At 35.5% G+C, this 20,904-nt stretch overlaps 1 protein-coding gene across 1 annotated transcript in view; it reads left to right on the forward strand.

Moving 5' to 3' along the window:
- The window catches only part of OSTN (osteocrin), a 42,024-nt gene extending 22,583 nt beyond the window's left edge, over positions 1–19,441 (forward strand). The window contains exons 4-5 of the mRNA XM_043874595.1: positions 14,615–14,711; positions 18,465–19,441. Coding sequence (XP_043730530.1) covers positions 14,615–14,699 — 85 coding nt within the window. The 3' untranslated portion in view covers positions 14,700–14,711; positions 18,465–19,441. The remainder of the gene's footprint in view (positions 1–14,614; positions 14,712–18,464) is intronic.
- Positions 19,442–20,904: the final 1,463 nt, after the last annotated feature.

Here is a 20,904-nt window from a genome sequence, read left to right on the forward strand (position 1 = left end):
GTTTATGGATCCTTGAATTATATTGGTACATGACCCCAGATTTTAAAGCTCTGTCTCAAGCATATGAAATGCATTGGTTTATTTTCAGTTACTATAAAATATTCAGAAAAGAAAAATTTTTAAATCTGCTTTTGGAAAGGTCCGTAAGAGATGGAAATGGAAGAATGAATGAACAGCTAGAGAAAAATAAAAAAGAAAACAAGCATAAAAAAACACAGGACAAAGTCTATGTCAGATTATAATAAAATGAAGCAAAGAACCATCTATTATTTCCTATTTTACATTATATTTAATATTTATTCCACTTGATTATGACACTAGCTTCATCTTCAATTGAATGTGTAAGTTACTTTAATTCTCAGAGCAGGGTTATCTCAAATATGCTTTGAAATTCAAAATATTTTCTCCATTCAACTCACTTGTTTAAAGCCTGAAGTGGACATTCAGTTTATGAAAAATAAAAGGAAGTAGCTTCGACCACTTCCCTAGCAAAATAATATCTACTATTTGAATGACCTTTAACATTAGAAGATATTGGAATGTTCCTAAAAAGTGGTTTCTCTCTCTTCTTCACACAACACTGAAAATGCCTTGTAAAATATTAACAATAATAATACTTATATTTAAATTTAATTAGGTTAAATATTTTCACAACTGTATTGTTCTAATTCTCCCATTAATACTTTGAGGTCAGGAAGGGAAGTAATATCATGGTGTCAGTCAGCATTTCCACAGGAAACAGGCAGGACATTTGAAACAGGAAAATTTGAGAAGGGTTTAGACACAGCAAGACTATGAAATTCTGGGAGAGGCAAATCGTAATGTATGGCACAATAGCCCAGGGACCTGGTTTTTGAAGAGTCAGATTCCTTGGGAGAAGCTGTGACCTCCTGTTAAGAGGAAGTGATCTTGCAAGGAGGGAGCAAGTGGAAAATTATCCTGATTTCACTTCCTCTCTCCTTCCAGTCTCTTCTGCCAAGGTTGCCCGTTGCCTGCCCCAAACCAAAGCCAGGGAGTACAGGAATGTTTGTGGGATCCAGAAAGGTTAATTTCCTGGACTGAAAAGGCAGAGAGTGTATCTGGAGAACAGATGGAAGTTACCCAGAACAGTTATATACATTCTATAGATTCAGGTCAATAAACACTTTACTTTTAACACTGTTACTATAATCACTTAATTGAAAGAGAAGGACTTTATAGAACATAAATAGAAAAGCAGCTTTGTCCCTCACCCATAGGCACTCACATTCAATAGAAGTTGTTATTGTCTATCTTTTGGGTAAAAACAAAAGAAGGTACTATGACTCTGTGGGTCACATTGAAATAACAAAAATTTGTCTGATCACTTTTATTAGAAAAACAATCTTATTTCAGTAATTAAAATAACTATTCATATGTCTTAGCTGTTATTCAGTCACTAAGTCCTGTCTAAATCTTTGCGACCCCATGATCTGTAGCATGCCAGTCTTCCCTGTCCTTCACTATCTCCCTGAGTTTGCTCAAACTCATGTCCATCGAGTCAATGATGCCATCCAACCATCTCATCCTCTGTCACCCCCTTCTCCTCTTGCCCTCAGTCTTTACCAGTATCAGGGTCTTTTCCAATGAGTCGGCTCTTCACATCAGGTGGCCAGAGTATTGCAGCTTCAGCAGCAGTCTTAGACCAAATTATAAGTATTAAGAGTGTTTCTCCTTTTCAAGCTGGAAAGCTGCAGTGGGAAATGGTTTGTGTCAATTTACCCTCACTCCTTCCCCTTCACTCTGGGCTGTCTTAAGTCTCCTCCAGTACTGGGGAAGAGGGTGCAAAGAAAAGTCTTTACTTTATTGATACTATCATGACTTGACTTTTATGTTCTCTGCCCTTAGTGAATGCTCAAAGCTGACTCCTCACCATCAGCTGTTTTTGTGGGGTCCCTGCATAACCATTGTGAACACTGACATAAATTCCCTTGCCTCCAGCAATGCTTCTCTTCCAGTAGATCAGTTTTGCTCCTCACCTTCATCCTATTCGCTTGGTTTCTTCATTTGACACCACCAGCATCCTGCTGAGGCCGCATCACCCATAACCCCTGGCCAAAAGCAGGGGAACTTTCCTTTTATAATCAACCTAGGCCAACTCTACCCACATGCTTGCTCTACATCTGTTCCACAGAAAACCCACATCCTTGACTCTGGTCACTGAAAGTAAAGCTGTTGCTTATGTAACCATCTCTTCACTCTGGAATTGAGCCAATTCTCACAGCTTCCTGCCCTTTAGATTTCATAGTCTGTTCTATGAGGTCTACCCTGCTTTAAAGGGTATTTGTTGTCATTTAGTTGCTCAGTCATGTCCAACTCTTTTGCGTACCCATGGACTGCAGCCCCCCAGGCTCCTCCGCCAAAGCATAGAGACTGACAGAGAAACAAGATTTTCTTGAAGCCCTTTCTCCATATGAAAAAAGAGGGAAATGTCCCTGTTCTCCAATAACTTGCTCCAGAGAAATTCTATTTACCTGATATTCAGTATCAATCTTTTTTCTTTTTCTTTCTTTTTTTTGGGGGGGAGGGGTGTTTAAGTTTGGAAAAATAGTTTATAGCAACCTTTTTCACAAATACTGCATAACTCTAGCACCCTACTTTGGAATGCAAGAGGAAATACCATGCTTTTTTCCCCCTCAGTTTTTCTGGGCCACAGCCAAAACTGTGACAGAAAGAATCCCATTTTAACATTCCAATACACTGGGTTTTTAAAATTCCTGACACCCTAAGAAAATATTATCCCCCTTTTATTGGTGTATTTTCACAGATATAAAATGACTTCCTGGCTATAATCTAGCTAGACCAGGTTCTTGAACCTCAAGTCCAATAACTTTCTAGAGAAATAAGCTGCTTATGATAAAGAAATTAAATTATGTGTGAATAAGGCATTTGTCCAAGGCCAGAAAAAGTGAAATTCACTTAGAGTGACTACATTAAATAAATCATTTTGGAAAAACTGTACCAATGATATATATGTTTCTATCCTAAGCCAGACATAAAGTTTAAACTAAATTGAGAATAGCAATTCCAACTTCAATTTGTCAGACACAATTGCCCTTCTTAACCATGCCAAAGATTAAGGGTAAAAAATCCTAAGATTTCACCTTTTTAATTCATTGTAAAACAATGCCACAGACTAAGGCCAATCCAGTTATTCCACGATTTTTTTTACTCCTTTCCAGCTTTTAATTGTTAATGTCTAAAGCAGATAGTTCAAAATGGGCTCAATTTCATGGTGAAGAACACAGAGAAAGAACTCAGAATGTGGTGCCCTATTTTCATGTTTCCATCCTCATATTCAAAAGTCTGTTCTATAGGACATGCCCTTGAGCATTGATCTTGGGCCATTTTCCCCAATAATTGTTCTTTATGGCTTGCCTCTTACACCCCAACTCAGGTCCATGAAAAGAAACAGTCTCTTTACCTTTTACTTCTAACCTAACTCATGCATGAAGGTTTAAAACTTTCCCCCAAAAGGGATAATACTTAATTCCATATATGGGTTTTGAAATGTACACTATCCACTCCCCACAAAAGAAAATTATAGAAGATATTTTTGTGTAAATTCATTTGCTGGATAGAAATTTCAACTGTCATTAGACCCTCAAAGAGGCTCATGAGCCAAGTAAATGAAAATCCTTTCTGCCTAGTCCTACAAATCTACAGTAGCTTCCAAATCAGGCATGTCTGATTTGGAACCCTTTAAATCTCACTATTTAATTCCAGAGCTCCTGGTTTGTTTCTGAATGCCTGTTAATATGGCCCATTTGGGGGGTACTATTTCAGAAGCTGACAGTATGCCTAGTCAGCACCATCATCAAAAATTTAATAGAATCTACTTAAGATTGAATTACCACTTTTGAGGTAGAATTCCAAAAGTCATAAGTCAACTGTGTGCTAATGAAGTAGCAGTTTCTTTCATCATTCCAAACATATCGCATTTATTAAGTCATATTTTCCAGCCTCATGTTTCCAAGTAGAGGAACTCCAGTTAGAAAAATACTGACCCCAAACACTAATCCTTTATTTATTCTTTCCCAAAGGAGAAGTAATCATGCACCAGATAGGTTAATTTGGAAGGAAGAGTTGAGCATGTTCAGCTCATCCACTTTCTTCTTGTTTTTATTTGATAATAAGGACTAATTGTGTAAATCTGTCTAATCCTCAGAGGAAATGTAGGAAAGTCATTTAAATGCAAATTGAAATCTTACTCTACATTCAGCTTAAACAAAATGGCATTTTGATTTCTATGCATTGATCATTCATATCTTATTTCTATTTTGTGTCTAAAGATGGACTCAGAAAAAGTGGGGGGCATTATGTATTGGTCCCTAAAAAGATTACATCATCACTAAGACTTGTGTGGTCTTTCATCAGAACATTCTGGAATTTGAATTTGAAAGCCCAATGATCTCTTCTAAATTTAAAAATCCATTTAAAAGTTAACCTTTCATTCATTCTCATTTTTACAGGCCCTTGCTGAGTCTCCTTCAGCAGTATTAGTCTGTCTCATATATTAGTTTTTCTAAGCTCTTACATTTATATCTAACTTCTTATGTCATTTATTAATTCTATAATTTTAAGTTGTGATTAACAAGATTGCAGAGTTCGGGGGTCACCGTTTGTCTTATTGTTTTCATGTGTTCCATAAGTTCCTCCTGGAACCCTCAAATTTGGCTATGATCTCTTCTCTTGTGGAATCCCACAGCCCTTTGAGTCTTACTGTATTAGGTATCTATTGCTATGCAAACAAGTTACCCAAATACAGCAGCTTAAGACAATAAGGAAATGGCAACCCACTCCAGTATTCTTGCCTAGGGAATCCTATGGACAGAGGAGCCTGGTGCATACAGTCCAGGGGGTCAGAAAGAGATGGACATGACTCAGTGACAGCAGCAGCAGCAAGACAATAATACACATCTATGTTCTCACTCGGTTTTTGTGCATCACAAATCTAGGAAAAGTTTGCCTGAGTGATTCTGGCTCAGAGTCTGTCTCAAGGTTACAGTGAAGAAGCTGGCCAGGATTGCAGTAATCTGAAGGTTGCATGGGGCCTGGGGATATCCATTTTCAAAATGGCCCACTCACAGGCTAATGGCAGGAAGTCTCAGGCCCTTGCTAGATCTTGGCAGGAAGCCTTAGTTCCTTGTCATGTAAACCTCTCTAAAGGACTGTAGGATGGCCTTAGAAAATGGTAAGTGATTTCCCCTAGAGTGAGTAATCCAACAAAGCAAGGCAGAAGCTGCAGCATTTTTCATTACTTAGCTCTAGAAGTCATTTCCACAATATGCTATTGGTGACAGAGGTCAGTCTTGTTCAATGTGGGAGGAGACTGCATTATAGTAGAATTATGGGAGTTTATCTTGGAGCGTGGCTACTATATGCACCTAACCTTTAAAGTATACATATTTAATTCTGTGTTTTACTAATCTAAATTACTGAACTATTTATTTATTTATTTGGCCACACCATACAGCATGCAGGATCTTAGTTCCCCCGCCAGGGACCTAAGTAGAAGCTCGGAGTCTTAACCACTGGACTGCCAGGGAAGTCCCAATTACTGAACTATTTAAATGAGCATCCTCTGTTAGCCATTACAGTATTTACCCCTTTTTGTTGTTACTCAACGTTGGTGGAGCTATATGCCCTTCTTGAAAGAGTCCGGGTATTTTATTGTCCCTTAAAGATGTAGTAGCAAATCATTGTTTTGAGAGAACACTCTCCACACTAAACTTAGTCCTAAGTTTCTTTCTTTGAAACTCAAAACTATAAGCAGAATCAATACAAGTTGTTGTGTATCCTACAATTGGTGAGAAAAAATGAATACGTTCACATGAAACAACTGTTTAAATAAGTATCTGTTCACAAAATAAGCTTTATCATTTTTAAAAGCTTAGTTGTCATACAGAACATAGTCTCAGAGCATGAAAAAATTCAATAAATAACAAAATAATACCTAAGAGAGAAGGTATAGTTCTCAATTCATGAGAATAGCATTATTTGAACACCAAAACCATGTGTGAAAAGAGTAAGAAAAGAAAATTACAGAATAACTTCATCAATAATTACGGATATAAATTATACCCAAAAAAATCAGCAAAACAATTCTACTAATGTATCAAAAGATAACCCACTATCATTTCTTTTCCATTTATTTTTATTAGTTGGAGGCTAATTACAATATTGTAGTGGTTTTTGCCATACATTGACATGAATCAGCCATGGATTTACATGTGTTCCCCATCCCGATTCCCCCTCCTGCCTCCCTCCCCATCCCATCACTCTGGGTCTTTCCAGTGCACCAGTCTTGAACACTTGTCTCATGCATCCAACCTGGGCGGTGATCTGTTTCACCCTTGAGAGTATACTTGTTTCAATGCTATTCTCTCAGAACATCCCACCCTCGCCTTCTCCCACAGAGTCTAAAAGTCTGTTCTGTACATCTGTGTCTCTTTTTCTGTTTTGCATATAGGGTTATAGTTATCATCTTTTTAAATTCCATATATAAGCGTTAGTATACTGTACTGGTCTTTATCTTTCTGACTTCCTTCACTCTGTATAATGGGCTCCAGTTTCATCCATCTCATTAGAACTGATTCAAATGAATTCTTTTTAACAGCTGCGTAATATTCCATTGTGTATATGTACCACAGCTTCCTTATCCATTCATCTGCGGATGGGCATCTAGGTTGCTTCCATGTCCTGGCTATTATAAACAGTGCTGCGATGAACATTGTGGTACACGTGTCTCTTTCAGATCTGGTTTCCTCGGTGTGTATGCCCAGGAGTGGGATTGCTGGGTCATATGGCAGTTTTACTTCCAGTTTTTTAAGAAATCTCCACACTGTTCTCCATAATGGCTGTGTTAGTTTGCATTCCCACCAACAGTGTAAGAGGGTTCCCTTTTCTCCACAGCCTCTCCAGCATTTATTGCTTGTAGACTTTTGGATAGCAGCCATCCTGACTGGCTTGTAATGGTACCTCATTGAGGTTTTGATTTGCATTTCTCTGATAATGAGCAATGTTGAGCATCTTTTCATGTGTTTACTAGTCATCTGTATGTCTTCTTTGGAGTAATATCTGTTTAGATCTTTGGCCCATTTTTTGATTGGGTCATTTATTTTTCTGGAATTGAGCTTCAGGAGTTGCTTGTATATTTTTGAGATTAATCCTTTGTCTGTTTCTTCATTTGCTATTATTTTCTCCCATTCTGAAGGCTGTCTTTTCACCTTACTTATAGTTTCCTTTGTTGTGCAAAAGCTTTTAAGTTACATTAGGTCCCATTTGTTTATTTTTGCTTTTATTTCCAATATTCTGGGAGGTGGGTCATAGAGGATCTTGCTGTGATTAATGTCAAGGAGCATTTTGCCTATGTTCTCCTCTAGGAGTTTTATAGTTTCTTGTCTTACATTTAGATCTTTAATCCATTTTGAGTTTATTTTTGTGTATGGTGTTAGAAAGTGTTCTAGTTTCATTCTTTTACAAGTGGTTGACCAGCTTTCCCAGCACCACTTGTTAAAGAGGTTGTATTTTTTCCATTGTATATTCTTGCCTCCTTTGTCAAAGGTGTTCATAGATGCATGGATTTATCTCTGGGCTTTCTGTTTTGTTCCATTTATCTGTATTTCTGTCTTTGTGCCAGTACCATACTGTCTTGATGACTGTAGCTTTGTAGTATAGTCTGAAGTCAGGCAGGTTGATTCCTCCAGTTCCATTCTTCTTTCTCGAGATTGCTTTAGCTATTCGAGGTTTTTTGTATTTTCATACAAATTGTGAAGTTATTTGTTCTAGTTCTGTGAAGAATACCGTTGGTAGCTTGATAGGGATTGCATTGAATCTATAAATTCCTTTGGGTAGTATACTCATTTTCACAGTATTGATTCTTCCAATCCATGAACACGGTATATTTCTCCATCTATTTGTGTCCTCTTTGATTTCTTTCATCAGTGTCTTATAGTTTTCTATGTATAGGTCTTTTGTTTCTTTAGGTAGATATACTCCTAAGTATTTTATTCTTTTTGTTGCAGTGATGAATGGTATTGTTTCCTTAACTTCTCTTTCTGTTTTCACATTATTAGTGTATAGGAATGCAAGGGATTTCTGTGTGTTTATTTTATATCCTGCAACTTTACTATATTCATTGATTAGCTCTAGTAATTTTCTGGTAGAGTCTTTAGGGTTTTCTATGTAGAGGATCATGTCATCTGCAAACAGTGAGAGTTTCACTTCTTTTCCTATCTGGACTCCTTTTATTTCTTTTTCTGCTCTGACTGCTATGGCCAACACTTCCAAAACTATGTTGAATAGTAGTGGTGAGACTGGGCACCCTTGTCCTGTTCCTGATTTTAGGGGAAATGCTTTCAATTTTTCACCATTGAGGATAATGTTTGTTGTGGGTTTGTCATATATAGCTTTTATTATGTTGAGGTATGTTCCCTCTATGCTTGCTTTCTGGAGAGTTTTTATCATAAATGGATGTTTAATTTTGTCAAATGTTTTTTTGCATCTATTGAGATAATCATATGGTTTTTATCTTTCAATTTGTTAATGTGGTGTATTACATTGATTGATTTGTGGATATTAAAGAATCCTTGCATTCCTGGGATAAAGCCCACTTGGTCATGATGTATGATCTTTTTAATATGTTGTTGGATTCTGTTTGCTAGAATTTTGTTAAGGATTTTTGCATTTATGTTCATCAGTGATATTGGCCTGTAGTTTTATTTTTTTGTGGCATCTTTGTCTGGTTTTGGAATTAGGGTGACAGTGGCCTCATAGAATGAGTTTGGAAGTTTGCCATCTTCTGCAATTTTCTAGAAGAGTTTGAGTAAGATAGGTGTTAGCTCTTCTCTAAATTTTTGGTAGAATTCAGCTGTGAAGCCATCTGGTCCTGGGCTTTTGTTTGCTGGAAGATTTCTGATTACAGTTTCAATTTCCATGCTTGTGATGGGTCTGTTAAGATCTTCTATTTCTTCCTGGTTCAGTTTTGGAAAGTTATACTTTTCTAGGAATTTGTCCATTTCTTCCAAGTTGTCCATTTTATTGGCATGGAGCTGCTGGTGGTAATCTCTTTATGATCCTTTGTATTTCAGTGTTGTCTGTTGTGATCTCTCCATTTTCATTTCTAATTTTGTTGATTTGGTTCTTCTCCCTTTGTTTCTTAATGAGTCTTGCTAATGGTTTGTCAATTTTGTTTATCTTTTCAAAAAACCAGCTTTGAGCTTTGTTGATTTTTGCTATGGTCTCTTTTGTTTCTTTTGCAAAAGAGTGTATTTTTCTAAAAAAATAAATAAATAAAAGTTTGATTTGCTTTAGAAAGCCAACTAATAGAACTAACAAATTGAAGAGTAAAGTCATATCATCCAATAGATCCAGAAATAACACTCAATAAAGCTAAACATCTATTTATGATCTAAATCACCAGTGGACTAATAACAGAAGGAAATCTTTTTTAACCAAGGAAGGACCAACTATTAAAAAACCTACAACACATATTCTTAAATGATAAGCAACAACAAATCCAATAAATTTTTTTATGGATAAAATTATAGAAATACATGAGAAGGCATTAAAGACAATCTAAACAGCTATTCTTGGATAGTTAGAGTCAATATTGTAAAGAATTCAATTTTCTCCAAATTGATTTATACCTTTGATTCAACACAATTCCAGGTAAAACTGCAAGAGGATTTCCCATGAAACTTGACACTGAATTTGGAATATATAAATAATTAAGTGTGAATATAGGAAAAAAAGAAAAGGAACATGACCATGTCACTGCATAAATAAAAAATAACTTCAAAAGGATTAAATATGTAAATATGAAGGACAGAACTGAAAAAAAATATTTAGAACAACATAGGAAAATATTTTATAACTTTGCTGCTGCTGCTGCTGCTAAGTCACTTCAGTCGTGTCTGACTCTGTGCGACCCCATAGATGTCAGCCCACCAGGCTCCCCCGTCCCTGGGATCCGCCAGGCAGGAGCACTGGAGTTGGTTGCCATTTCCTTCTCCAATGCATGAAAGTGAAAAGTGAAAGTGAAGCCACTCAGTCGTGTCCGACTCTTAGCGACCCCACGGACTGCAGCCTACCAGGCTCCTCTGTTCATGAGATTCTCCAGGCAAGAGTACTGGAGTGGGGTGCTTTTATAACATTCAGTTCAGTTCAGTCCAGTTGCTCAGTCGTGTCCGACTCTGTGACCCCATGAACACGCCAGTCCTCCTTGTCCATCACCAACTCCCGGAGTTTACTCAAACTCATGTCCATCAAGTCAGTGATGCCATTAGAGGTGATTTAATCAAACGAATGTAAAAATATTGATAAGTTTCAAAACAATACTAAAGATTTTCATAAAGACTCAGTAAAAAAAATTAACCACAAATGGGAAAGGATATTTGCTTATAACTGACAAAGTCTAATATTCAGAGTATACGAAACTCTCCTACAAATCAATACTTAAAAAATAAAAAACCAAAGCAAGAGAAAAGTAGGCAACAGACAAATAAGTACTTCCAAAAGAAGAAATTCAAGTGGTCGATAAGCAAAGGAAGAGGTGAGCAAATTCATTCAATAGTAGCCATGGAAACCAAACTAAGATCACAGAGAAGTCACAATGCAATGACCACTAAGTTGACAATGCAATAGACTGGCAAAATTAAAAGTCCACAATGCAAGGGTTGGCATAGATATGAAACAATAGAAATTGTCATACACTGCTCTCGGGTGTGTAAATAGGTACCATTTTGAAAAACAGTATGGCATTATGTAATAAAAATAAGTATAAGAATAGCTAGCAATTCTACTAAAAATTTACCATAGAGAAATCCTCAAATGTGCATTACAGGCATGTGAATGAAAAAAATTAGCTGAACAGTACATAACAATAGTAACAAAAGAGGAAATACCTCAAATTACTATCAGTAAAATGTGTTAATAAGCTGTTGCCTATTCATTATCCTTACAATGAAATACTATACAACAGTGAACATAAAAGAACTACATCTACACAAGTCAACATGGACAAATCTCAAAACATGAAACACATATTTGTTGAAAGAAGTCAAGAAGAATTCACACATCATTTCTTCCAAATAAAATTCTAGAACCATCTGAACTAATCAAGAGAGTTTGGAAGAATACATATAGATTATAAAGAAAATCAAAGGAACTATTAGATAAAAATTCATCCTTCAGATTACCTCTGTGACTAAGTTATGGGGGGAATCAATTTGGGAGGAAGAACACGGAGGACTTCTAAGTGTTGGTAATATTTTATTTCTTAATTTGGTGCTACCAATAAGGATGTTTCTTTTATTTTCTAAAACTGAACATAGATAAATTTATAGACTCTTTGATATGTGTGATTCTAAACAAAAAGTATAAATACAAGCTTTCCAACAGTTGTTTTAGAATGGTGAACATCTTTAGAAATTGAATTATCAAAGAATATAAATGACTTAGGCTGTCTATATTTTAGTGTGAAGTTTAAAATTATATTTAAAATAATCCATCCTCATTATATTACTTTGATCTATATTCTGAATCCTTATACTACTTTCAGAATATTTTAGAATGGAAAAGATGGACTGTTTTCAATGAATATATAAGCCATGTCATTCCATTATTTTGTCACAAGAGGGACTAGATGGTTAGAAAGTATAGTTTTCCCTTTTGGTCTTAAGATTATTTTTCTGTGTTAGCATTTAAGTTTCACACACTCTGTATTCATGTCAGTGTATGTGCTGAAGAGTGTAGTATTGTTATATATATTTCATATCAGCAAAAATGTTAAGATAAATGTTAGCTTGCCATTTTACTTCTGAATTGATAGATAACTATATAGAAATTATTTGACTTAGCTATTCTCATTTTTTGGTAAGTAGAAGAAATAAATAGAATACAAGTCAATATCTCCTGATTTCTAATACTTTTTTGGATCGAATCTGGGGGAAAGAAAGGAAGGAAAGAACAGGGAATGAGGGAAAACGAGAAAGAGTTTATTTTCTTTTTATCAGACATTGTGTGTTTTAGTCGCTCAGTAGTGTCTCTTTGCAACCATATGGGGTGTAGTCCACCAGAGTCCTCCTTCCATGTGATTTTCCAGGCAAGCATGCAACAGTGGGTAGCCATTTCCTTCTCCAGGGAATCTTCCTGACCTAGGGTCTCCTAGGGTCTCCTGCATTGCAGGCAGACTCTTTACTGTCTGAGCCACCAGGAAAGACTGTAGTGTCCTCCCATCTACTTGAGCAGGAAAAGTAGATTAACTGTAGTACAGAAAGAAAAAAATGCTATTTTCATTTATTTTACTTTCACTTTTGAAAGTATATGTTGGTAATATGGACCCATACATGTTCTAATTTATAATAATGCATGAAACCAAACCATCGTGCTGTTGCGCCATGCTGTGCTGTGATCACTCGTGTTGGACTCTCTGTGGCCCCACGGACTTTAGTTCTCCAGGCTTCTCTGTCCGTGGAATTCTCCAGGCAAGAATACTGGAGTGGGTTGCCATTTCCAACTCCAGGAGACCTTCCCCACCCAGGGATCAAACCCACCTCTTGTGTCTCCTGCATTGGCAGGCAGATTCTTTACCACTGGGCCACCTGGGAAGCCCTGAAACCATCACACTTCTCTAAAAAAGTAAAAGGATTATTTCTGGTGACACTATTCACTCCACAGAAGCTTTCAGAGGTCAGTTCACATGTGGGCCACTACTCTTTTCCCAGCTGCCATTTCCTTTCTCTTCTCCTCAGTCCTTTAAACACCTGGAAATGCTGGTTTTTCACTTCCTCTTCTACTCTCTGGGACTTCCCCAGAGCATTCTTCTCTATCCCAGGATGGCTTCTACCTTATCCCTTCCCTGGAGTTATAATGGGAGTTGTTCATGAAGGAATTTGAGGACTCAAGGAATAAAAATCACATTTCCTGTTTTTAGGTATTAGCTGTAATACACTCAGACATCAGCCCTAAATCATACAAACAAACATATTCAGTTTTTTATTGCTGTGGTAATAAATTAACACAAACATCTGGGTTTAAAAAACCCACAAATTTATGTATTATCTTACAACTGTGTAGGTCAGAAGTGCCGTATATCATCTTGTTCAATCGTTCAGTTGTGTCTGACTCTTTGAGACACCATCGACTGCAGCCTGCCAGGCTCCTCTGTCCATGGAATTTTCCAGGCAAGGATACTGGAGTGGTTTGCCATTTCCTCCTCCAGGGCATCTTCCCAACCCAGGGATTGAACCCACATCTCTTGCATCTCCTATATTGGCATTTGAATTCTCTACCTCTTTTCCACCTGGAAGCCTTTATAGATGATGTAGTTTTAGTGTTTAAATTATGTAGTCTAATACTGACAATATAATGCAAGTAATTAGAAAGAACCAAAAAAACTATTGAAAATGCTCTGAATCAAATCTTCAAACTCTTTAAGCTGTTGAATATTGATGAAGTTGTCTTGAGAGGCAATTAGATCTTCCTCATTGAGATTTTCAAGTGATAAGCTGTATCATCGCTGATCAAAAATTGGAGCTGATATTCTTACGTTTGGTGCAAAAATTAACTTTAAGACTCTTTCCTATTCTAAAATATTTAATTGCTGGTAATGTTCTATTTCTTGATCTGGGTAGTAATTGTGTTTATAATCTGTATATATCTCATATTGTTCACTTACAAAATACTTATCCTATTTTCTGTATGCATATTATGTCAATAAAAAAACCCAACAAATCTGTTAAGTCAATTCCCCTCAGCTGTGAGACAAGTCACTTACTTACATGGCTTTCTTAGTTTCTCCCTATTTCTATCTTTCTTAAGAAGATAAAAACTTTTAAATCCAAGGTCAGTGAAAGTTATGCATTCACAGCTCTGGGATCTTTCCTATTAGCATTTTGACTTAATAGAACCAAGTAAAGGCAATAACAAATCAAATTAAAATGTGTCTTTTTAAACAGATAATTCATAAAACACACAAATTGTAAGGCCTCTTGTAGAATTTTTTAACTTTATTTTAATAATGAAACTTTTTTTCCCCCAAACAATATCTGAACATATATAACAAATATAGACTATCACACACAAAGCTTCTCTAGGAAAACTCTGAGTGAAGACCTGAGGGGCTCACTTACTCCATATCCAGTCTTGGCTTCAGTATCTGTTCCTCTTCCAACACCATCCTTCCCCAGGAAAACCATTGTAAGGAAGAGATTGGGGAAAACCACTGACCTAGTGCAACCTCCCTCAACTGACAGGAACACACCAAAATCTGAAGAGGGGAAAGGGACTTACCCAAACTAAACACTTAGCAGATTGGTATGCTGGTAAGATCTGGCTTTTCATCTATTTGATTTTGGATAAGTTGTTTAATTTCTCTAAGCCTCAGTGTCCTCAGATGTAAAATGGAAGTGGGCATACCTACTTCAACGGATGTCCAAAAGATAAGAGATAGTGTCTGACATATCCTGGGTGCTGATGAACAAGAACTACTAGTCATTCCTACTCCAGAAGAAAGGCCCCAGATCTGCGGGAAATAAAAAGAGCAAAACTAATTGAACATTAGCTTAAATATGTTATTTTTGGTTTGTTTCAGGAAAGTAGTAGATCATCCAAAAAGGCGATTTGGTATCCCTGTGGATCGGATTGGAAGAAACCGGCTTTCAAATTCCAGAGGCTAATGGATTCCAATCGTGAGTAAAATTTGAAGAAATAACAATACCTGCAGGCTTTGATTAATATTTCACAGTGGGCTAATTGATCCATCTTGGTTTATAAATCCCCCTTTGGATCTCTTGGCTTATAAACTCAGTTTTTCAAACATTTCTTACTTGATTAGTATATTGATGTTAAATAATTTAAATAACATTAAAAAACAATGCCTAGATTTACTTTGCCCTAAAAAGAAGACTTATTCTCACAAACTTGCATATTGAGTATTAATATGCAGACAAAGATTAAAGCCCTAATTAGCAATAAATCATTTTCATAAATATAAATAAACATGTAGCAATCCCTCTATTATTAAGAAGACACATTCTGGTGATATACACCATCTTGTTGCTCATGACTAAACTACCCAATTATCATCATGAACCAGGAGAGAAAATGATATAGCAGAAAGAGTATCAGGCCTGAAATCAGGACATTTAATCCAAATCCTGGTTCTGTCATTCATTATCTCATTTCCATCAAGATAACTGATTTCTATGCAGCTTGGACATTTAGATAATAACATTAAGGGTGTTGTGAAGATTACATTAGATGCCTGTACTAATTCTAAATTGTATTAGACACACAATATGTGCAAGTGAGAAGAGCTTGTATTACAGTTCTGAAAATTAGCTCTATGCTGAGCCCTATACTTAGTTTTATTTACTCATCATGTTCTGTAAAGTAAGTACTGTTACTATTCCAATATCTTGAAAAGTAATACAGTATAAGGGGTACAACTACCAGATGGACAGGTCTGGTTTTGTGGGTCACATCCTGGGTCATCTATCTATTAGCTGTGGCAACTTGCTTAAATGCTGAAATCCTCCTTCATAAAATGGGGATAATAATAATTTCAACTACATTGCATTGTCCTGGGGATAAATGAATTGGTATACATTAAGCACCTAGAATTGTGCCAGACATAATTAAGTACTCAATAATAATTATTATTGTACAAATAAGTGGAAAGCTTATATTAATTAACTCACAATGCCCCACAGCTAGTGATACAAGTAGAATTCAATTCCAGAAAGCTTAAATGATTAGCTTATATTTTAAATATATTTAATTGTACATATTATATGTTTTAAACAGTAAATATTTTTTGGACACACAATCTAGGCACTCCCAATAAGGCTTACAGAGAGGATGCGTCCTTTCTCCCAAACAGATTAAGACAGCTAAGAACTATTTTGACAATTTCAGACTACAGAGAGAAAACTGCTTTTTGCTTTTCTCAAGATAATCCTCAGACCAATGATGAAGAGGCCCAGAGCATCACATTAGCCTTGACCCTCTTAATTTGCCATGCTGTTTGGCCTCCTCATCAAATACTCTCAATCACAATGAAAAATCAATATTTTACCTCAACTATCTCATTCACAGAATGTCAATTAAAATAATTTTTTCCTCTATGGAATCATTGGTCAGTGAAGTAGCAAGGTTACTGAATGTCCATAACTACAGGAGGGCTTACTGAAAATAACCAATGACACTGCCATTTGAGCAACGCCATCTTCAAAACTCAGGCTGAAATTTTTTTATTTCTAGAGATATACTAAGAAGGATGGTTACTCTTCAGGGATGCTAAAAAATCACCACATTATATTTGAGTAGAAACTAATTGCTATTAAAAGTTAAGTAACTCCTAGAAATCGGGGCCACAACCCTGCAGTTTCTTGATATATTGAGAACATTATGACACTGAGATTAAAATAATTAAATTCAGTTGGTTTCCACATATATCTCATCACCTTTGCAACTCTGGGTTATCACTCATTTTAATATTTCTGAGTTTAACCAAAACACGTGTATGACAAAAAAATCATATAAGTTCATTTTTCCTATAAATTTTACATATGTTTTAGACCATAAAATCTCCAGAGAGTTACTAAACTATGAAAAGGGAGTTGAATTACTGTTTTCTGAATCATTGTTATGTGAAATACAAATTAATATATTATGTCCTTCACTTAATAGATTTTATAGAGCATTAAGGGTTTCCCTAGTTGGTAAAGAATCTGCCTGCAATGCAGGAGACCTAGGTTCAATCCCTGGTTAGGGAAGATCCCCATCACTGTCCTTATTATTAAAACCTAAAGATAGCAATATCATAAAAATATGTTGAGAAGAGAGTTTAATATCATACATTTTTCTCTTTCCCTTTCTTCAATCATTGTGGGTTCACCTGCTCAACCATTGTTTCTATTCTTTACTTCCTGCCACTAGCACCAAGATTTCTCAGACATTTTTTTACTTCCTCGTGTAAAGTTTCATGTTTTTATATTTTAAGAATAATAAAGGCTATCAAAATATGGTTTTAATTTCCATTTAACTTTTCAAAATTATTTTTGCTGTGTTATTTCTTATTGTCACAATATTCCTTTGAATTAAATAGGAGATATAATATGTGAATCATTTAATAGATAACATGAATAATTAAATAATTTTCACATAATCACGCAACGAAATCACTTGAAATCCAAGGATATAAAGTCTCCTTCAACCTAAATCATTTTTGTAAATGAATGAGAACACAGGCTTTGAGAGGAAACTGATTTGCCCAAGATTTTACACACTTTTGGACAAAGCAAGCTCCAGGTCCCAACCTCTGGACTTGTAAGCCAACATTCTCTTCGTGGCCCATAAGATCTGTGTGCTAAATTGTTATTGCTGACTGCACTGATTATCCATTTCTTAAACAAACAGAAATAGTATCTCAGACTTTATGAAAATCTTTGTTTCACTTCTGTGAGAGCTAATATACACTCTTTGGAGGCAGTTTTGTTTGTGGGTTTTCACCTTCTGGGTTTCACTGTAAGTCTTCACACTAATAATGAAACTGGTACTTACATGGAAGTTTTTCTTGGTTTGAGGTCAAGTCTAGGGACAGCTGCTGTGTGTTACTTAGTTTCCAGAATAAATGTTTGTCTCTTCCTGATACACATTTTGGAAAGGATGATAATCTTCTTTTTACACAATGTCCTCCTCAAATTGTTAATATATTGGACCAAATTTTTTAGTTTTTAATAGGTTTCAGTTCTAAGCAACTCAGATTCAGAGTGGTAAGACGCAGCTTCTCTAGCTGCAGTTAGCAAAGTTCTAGGTCCCTGCTGTTGAAACAGGATGCCAACTTAATGAAATGTGGTAAATATGATCATTAATTGTGCTACCCCTTGCTGCTACAGTACCTTAAGACTTTTAATAATGTAAAACACATGTTGCTGCAATTATACCGACAATTTTTATTTTAGAACAATATTGACACATATCATTCTGATAAAGCAACATACCTCTCAAATAACAGAAATACTATGCTTAAATACCAGCATATATTTGGGTCCTTTAAAGAGAGCAAAATATACAACAGTTATCAGCATGTTAACAATAAACAGAAAGTAGTAATCAAATTTTCTTTATCTTTCCCTTGTAACGGCAACATCCTTTGACCTAAGATTGGAAACTCAAAAGAAAGAGGTACGAGAAGAAAGGAGGTGTGGTTTCAACATAAGCACCTACCTATTACATTTAAAGTACACTTTTTACTAAATTTTGATCTGAAATTATCATTTTGCATTATTGTCTCTGCCATAAAAGACATGGCACTTAAATAAAAGCTATAATGAAACCTCATGTAATTAAAGTTTTAGCTCTTATCAACTGAAGCTGATGGATTTCCCCTTATGCAGAGTTCTCATTAGCTGTAACATTTTCAACTTTCATTTTTGCAGACACAACTTCCTTGGGTGAAATGTCACAGAAACATGGAAGATATTTTGAAGTTCTTCACACTCCTTAATGATTAAACTTCTAAGGAAACTTCTGTCATCCTTTCCAGAGCTTGAACTTCTGTTCATCACATCACAGTATTGTTATAACTTCAATTAAATTGTGCAGATAATTTCAATGCATGGATATTTTTAAAATATATATTTTAGTTATTCATGAATGGTTACTACACGCCAAACATTACTTTTCTAAGAAACACAATACATTGAAATGCTTTCTGTGTGCCTTTACCATTTACATATATGAAATTGAGGAATAATAACTAAAGATTGACTGATTTATTTCAGTAGAATTTAGGTACAGTCCATTTGATCATCACTGGGGAACAAGGAAAGACGATGCTGTGTATTTTCTCTCGAAGACTTTTACTCCTCCCTTATCTTTTGTCTGTGAGCCTCTTGGGTAATGATTATGAAATTAGGCTTATTTTACATTCAAATGTCAATTTGGTTCAACCAAATAAAACACAATCCCAGTTCCAGATATAAGAGAAAAACTCTCTGAGCAAGAAAAAAACAGCAGTAATTAAGCCCATAAATTTTATTCTCCCTATAAATTGAGAAACACTGCAGGTCAGAGCATACTGACTTAGAATCAGGAATCGAAGAATATTATTCATTTGCCAAGTTTGGCTATCTCGTGTCCCCTAACATCTTTCCATTTCTCTAAATTATAACTTATAGTTAACTGAGAGTAGCAGTGGCTGATTAGGAGAGCTATTTACAGAAATAACATGAAATTGTGGGGGAAGTCAAATAGGAAACCACCAGAGCTCTTGGGGCCAGTTCAGTTCACCTAATTGAAGCACAGTACATTTTAGCACATTACAATAAGCAGTCTTCTTAATGTTAACCACCCATCTATGAATCCATTTAATCTGTTTCATATATTGTGTTTAATAAAGCATTGAAGAGTATAATATATTTGAGAATGATTTCTTTAAAATGATTCAAATTATTTTTAATTTGCCTATGAAAGCACAAGGTTTGGTATTCTGGGAAGCAGTCCTCAGCAAAAACTGCATTGTTGCTGTAATTTAAGTGCATAAGCCCATTGTGCATTGTATATGCTTTAAAAACATGCAGAGAATTTATGACTTGAACAAGAGAGTTAGCATAAATTAGCAGAAGTTTAAAAAGCCTCTGAAAACACTTCTTTAAACTCTAGTAAGCACTGTCAAGCAGACCTGATATGTGAGAAAAAAAAAGTTTGACCAGTAGAGAAAGGTTTATTTTAGCTAAAAAGGAAGAGTGTAATGAGAAGGTACAGTTATACTGGAAGAAGAGGAGAGAAGTGGGTAGTTGTTGATTTTAACTAAAAATAAATCAACATACAATCCAAAGAATAAAATAAACTCAAAACACAGAAATGAACATATATAGTTAGCATTGTACACAAAGTGATTTGTGTGTAGTTTCTTTGGGGGAGACATTTTCTAACTGCTGAAAATCTTTAAATTTAATTTAGAAAAAAAACTGAAAATGAGATATTCTTTGAATTGTAATAGAGGAGCCTTAGCAAAGAAAAGTAAATTTTTAGAAAGCTCACAGATTCTTTGATTTCTGTTCATATTCTTGTACTAGAAATTTAGCAGTGGTACACAGACAAAGATCCTGCAGGACTTACTATTTGAAAGAATTTTTAAGTTACAATTTATCTTGCCCAACTTTGTGATGATGTATAGAAATGTATCCTATTCCTTAGCAACTCTTTCATTTTTCTCCCTTTTGAATATTTGTCAGACTCTGTCTGCAATGCAGAAAACCTGGCTTTGATCCCTGGGTCAGGAAGATCTCCTGGAGAAGGGAATGGCTACCCACTCCAGTATTCTTGCCTGGAGAATTCCATGGACGGAAGAGACTGGCAGGCTACAGTCCATGGAGTCACAAAGAGTTGGACATGACTGAGTGATTAACACTCTGGGTGCTGCTGTTTCATGCTTTGACAAAAGGTATTAAAACCTAGCGTAGCCTAAAAATTTATCATGGTAAAGATTTAAAGTTGGATTAAACAAATTGATTTCCTATCTTCTTTAATTTTTAAATTCAAAATTATGCTTTTGTGCTTCCATTTTAACTAAAGTAAGAAGTCACAATATATTGATTTACACTTTGTTCTGATGTGCAATGCATTTGTCTCATAGCATATACACCAGATTTACATGAAGAAAAAAAGAAAAATGTTTTCTCTACTTGTAACTATTTGATTTCATATTTTAATTTCTACAACTACTTTATATAGAGTAGAAAAATCATGAGCGGTATTCTAGTTTAAAATAAGATATTTGTTTAACATATCAGGAAATTAAATAATAATTTCTCTTAAGAATATGACAAGTCATCTCATCCATTTGTACAATGTATTGTGTATTACTAAATCCAG

The sequence above is a fragment of the Cervus elaphus genome, chromosome 19, assembly GCF_910594005.1.
Source record: "Cervus elaphus chromosome 19, mCerEla1.1, whole genome shotgun sequence".
Lineage (NCBI taxonomy): Eukaryota > Metazoa > Chordata > Mammalia > Artiodactyla > Cervidae > Cervus > Cervus elaphus.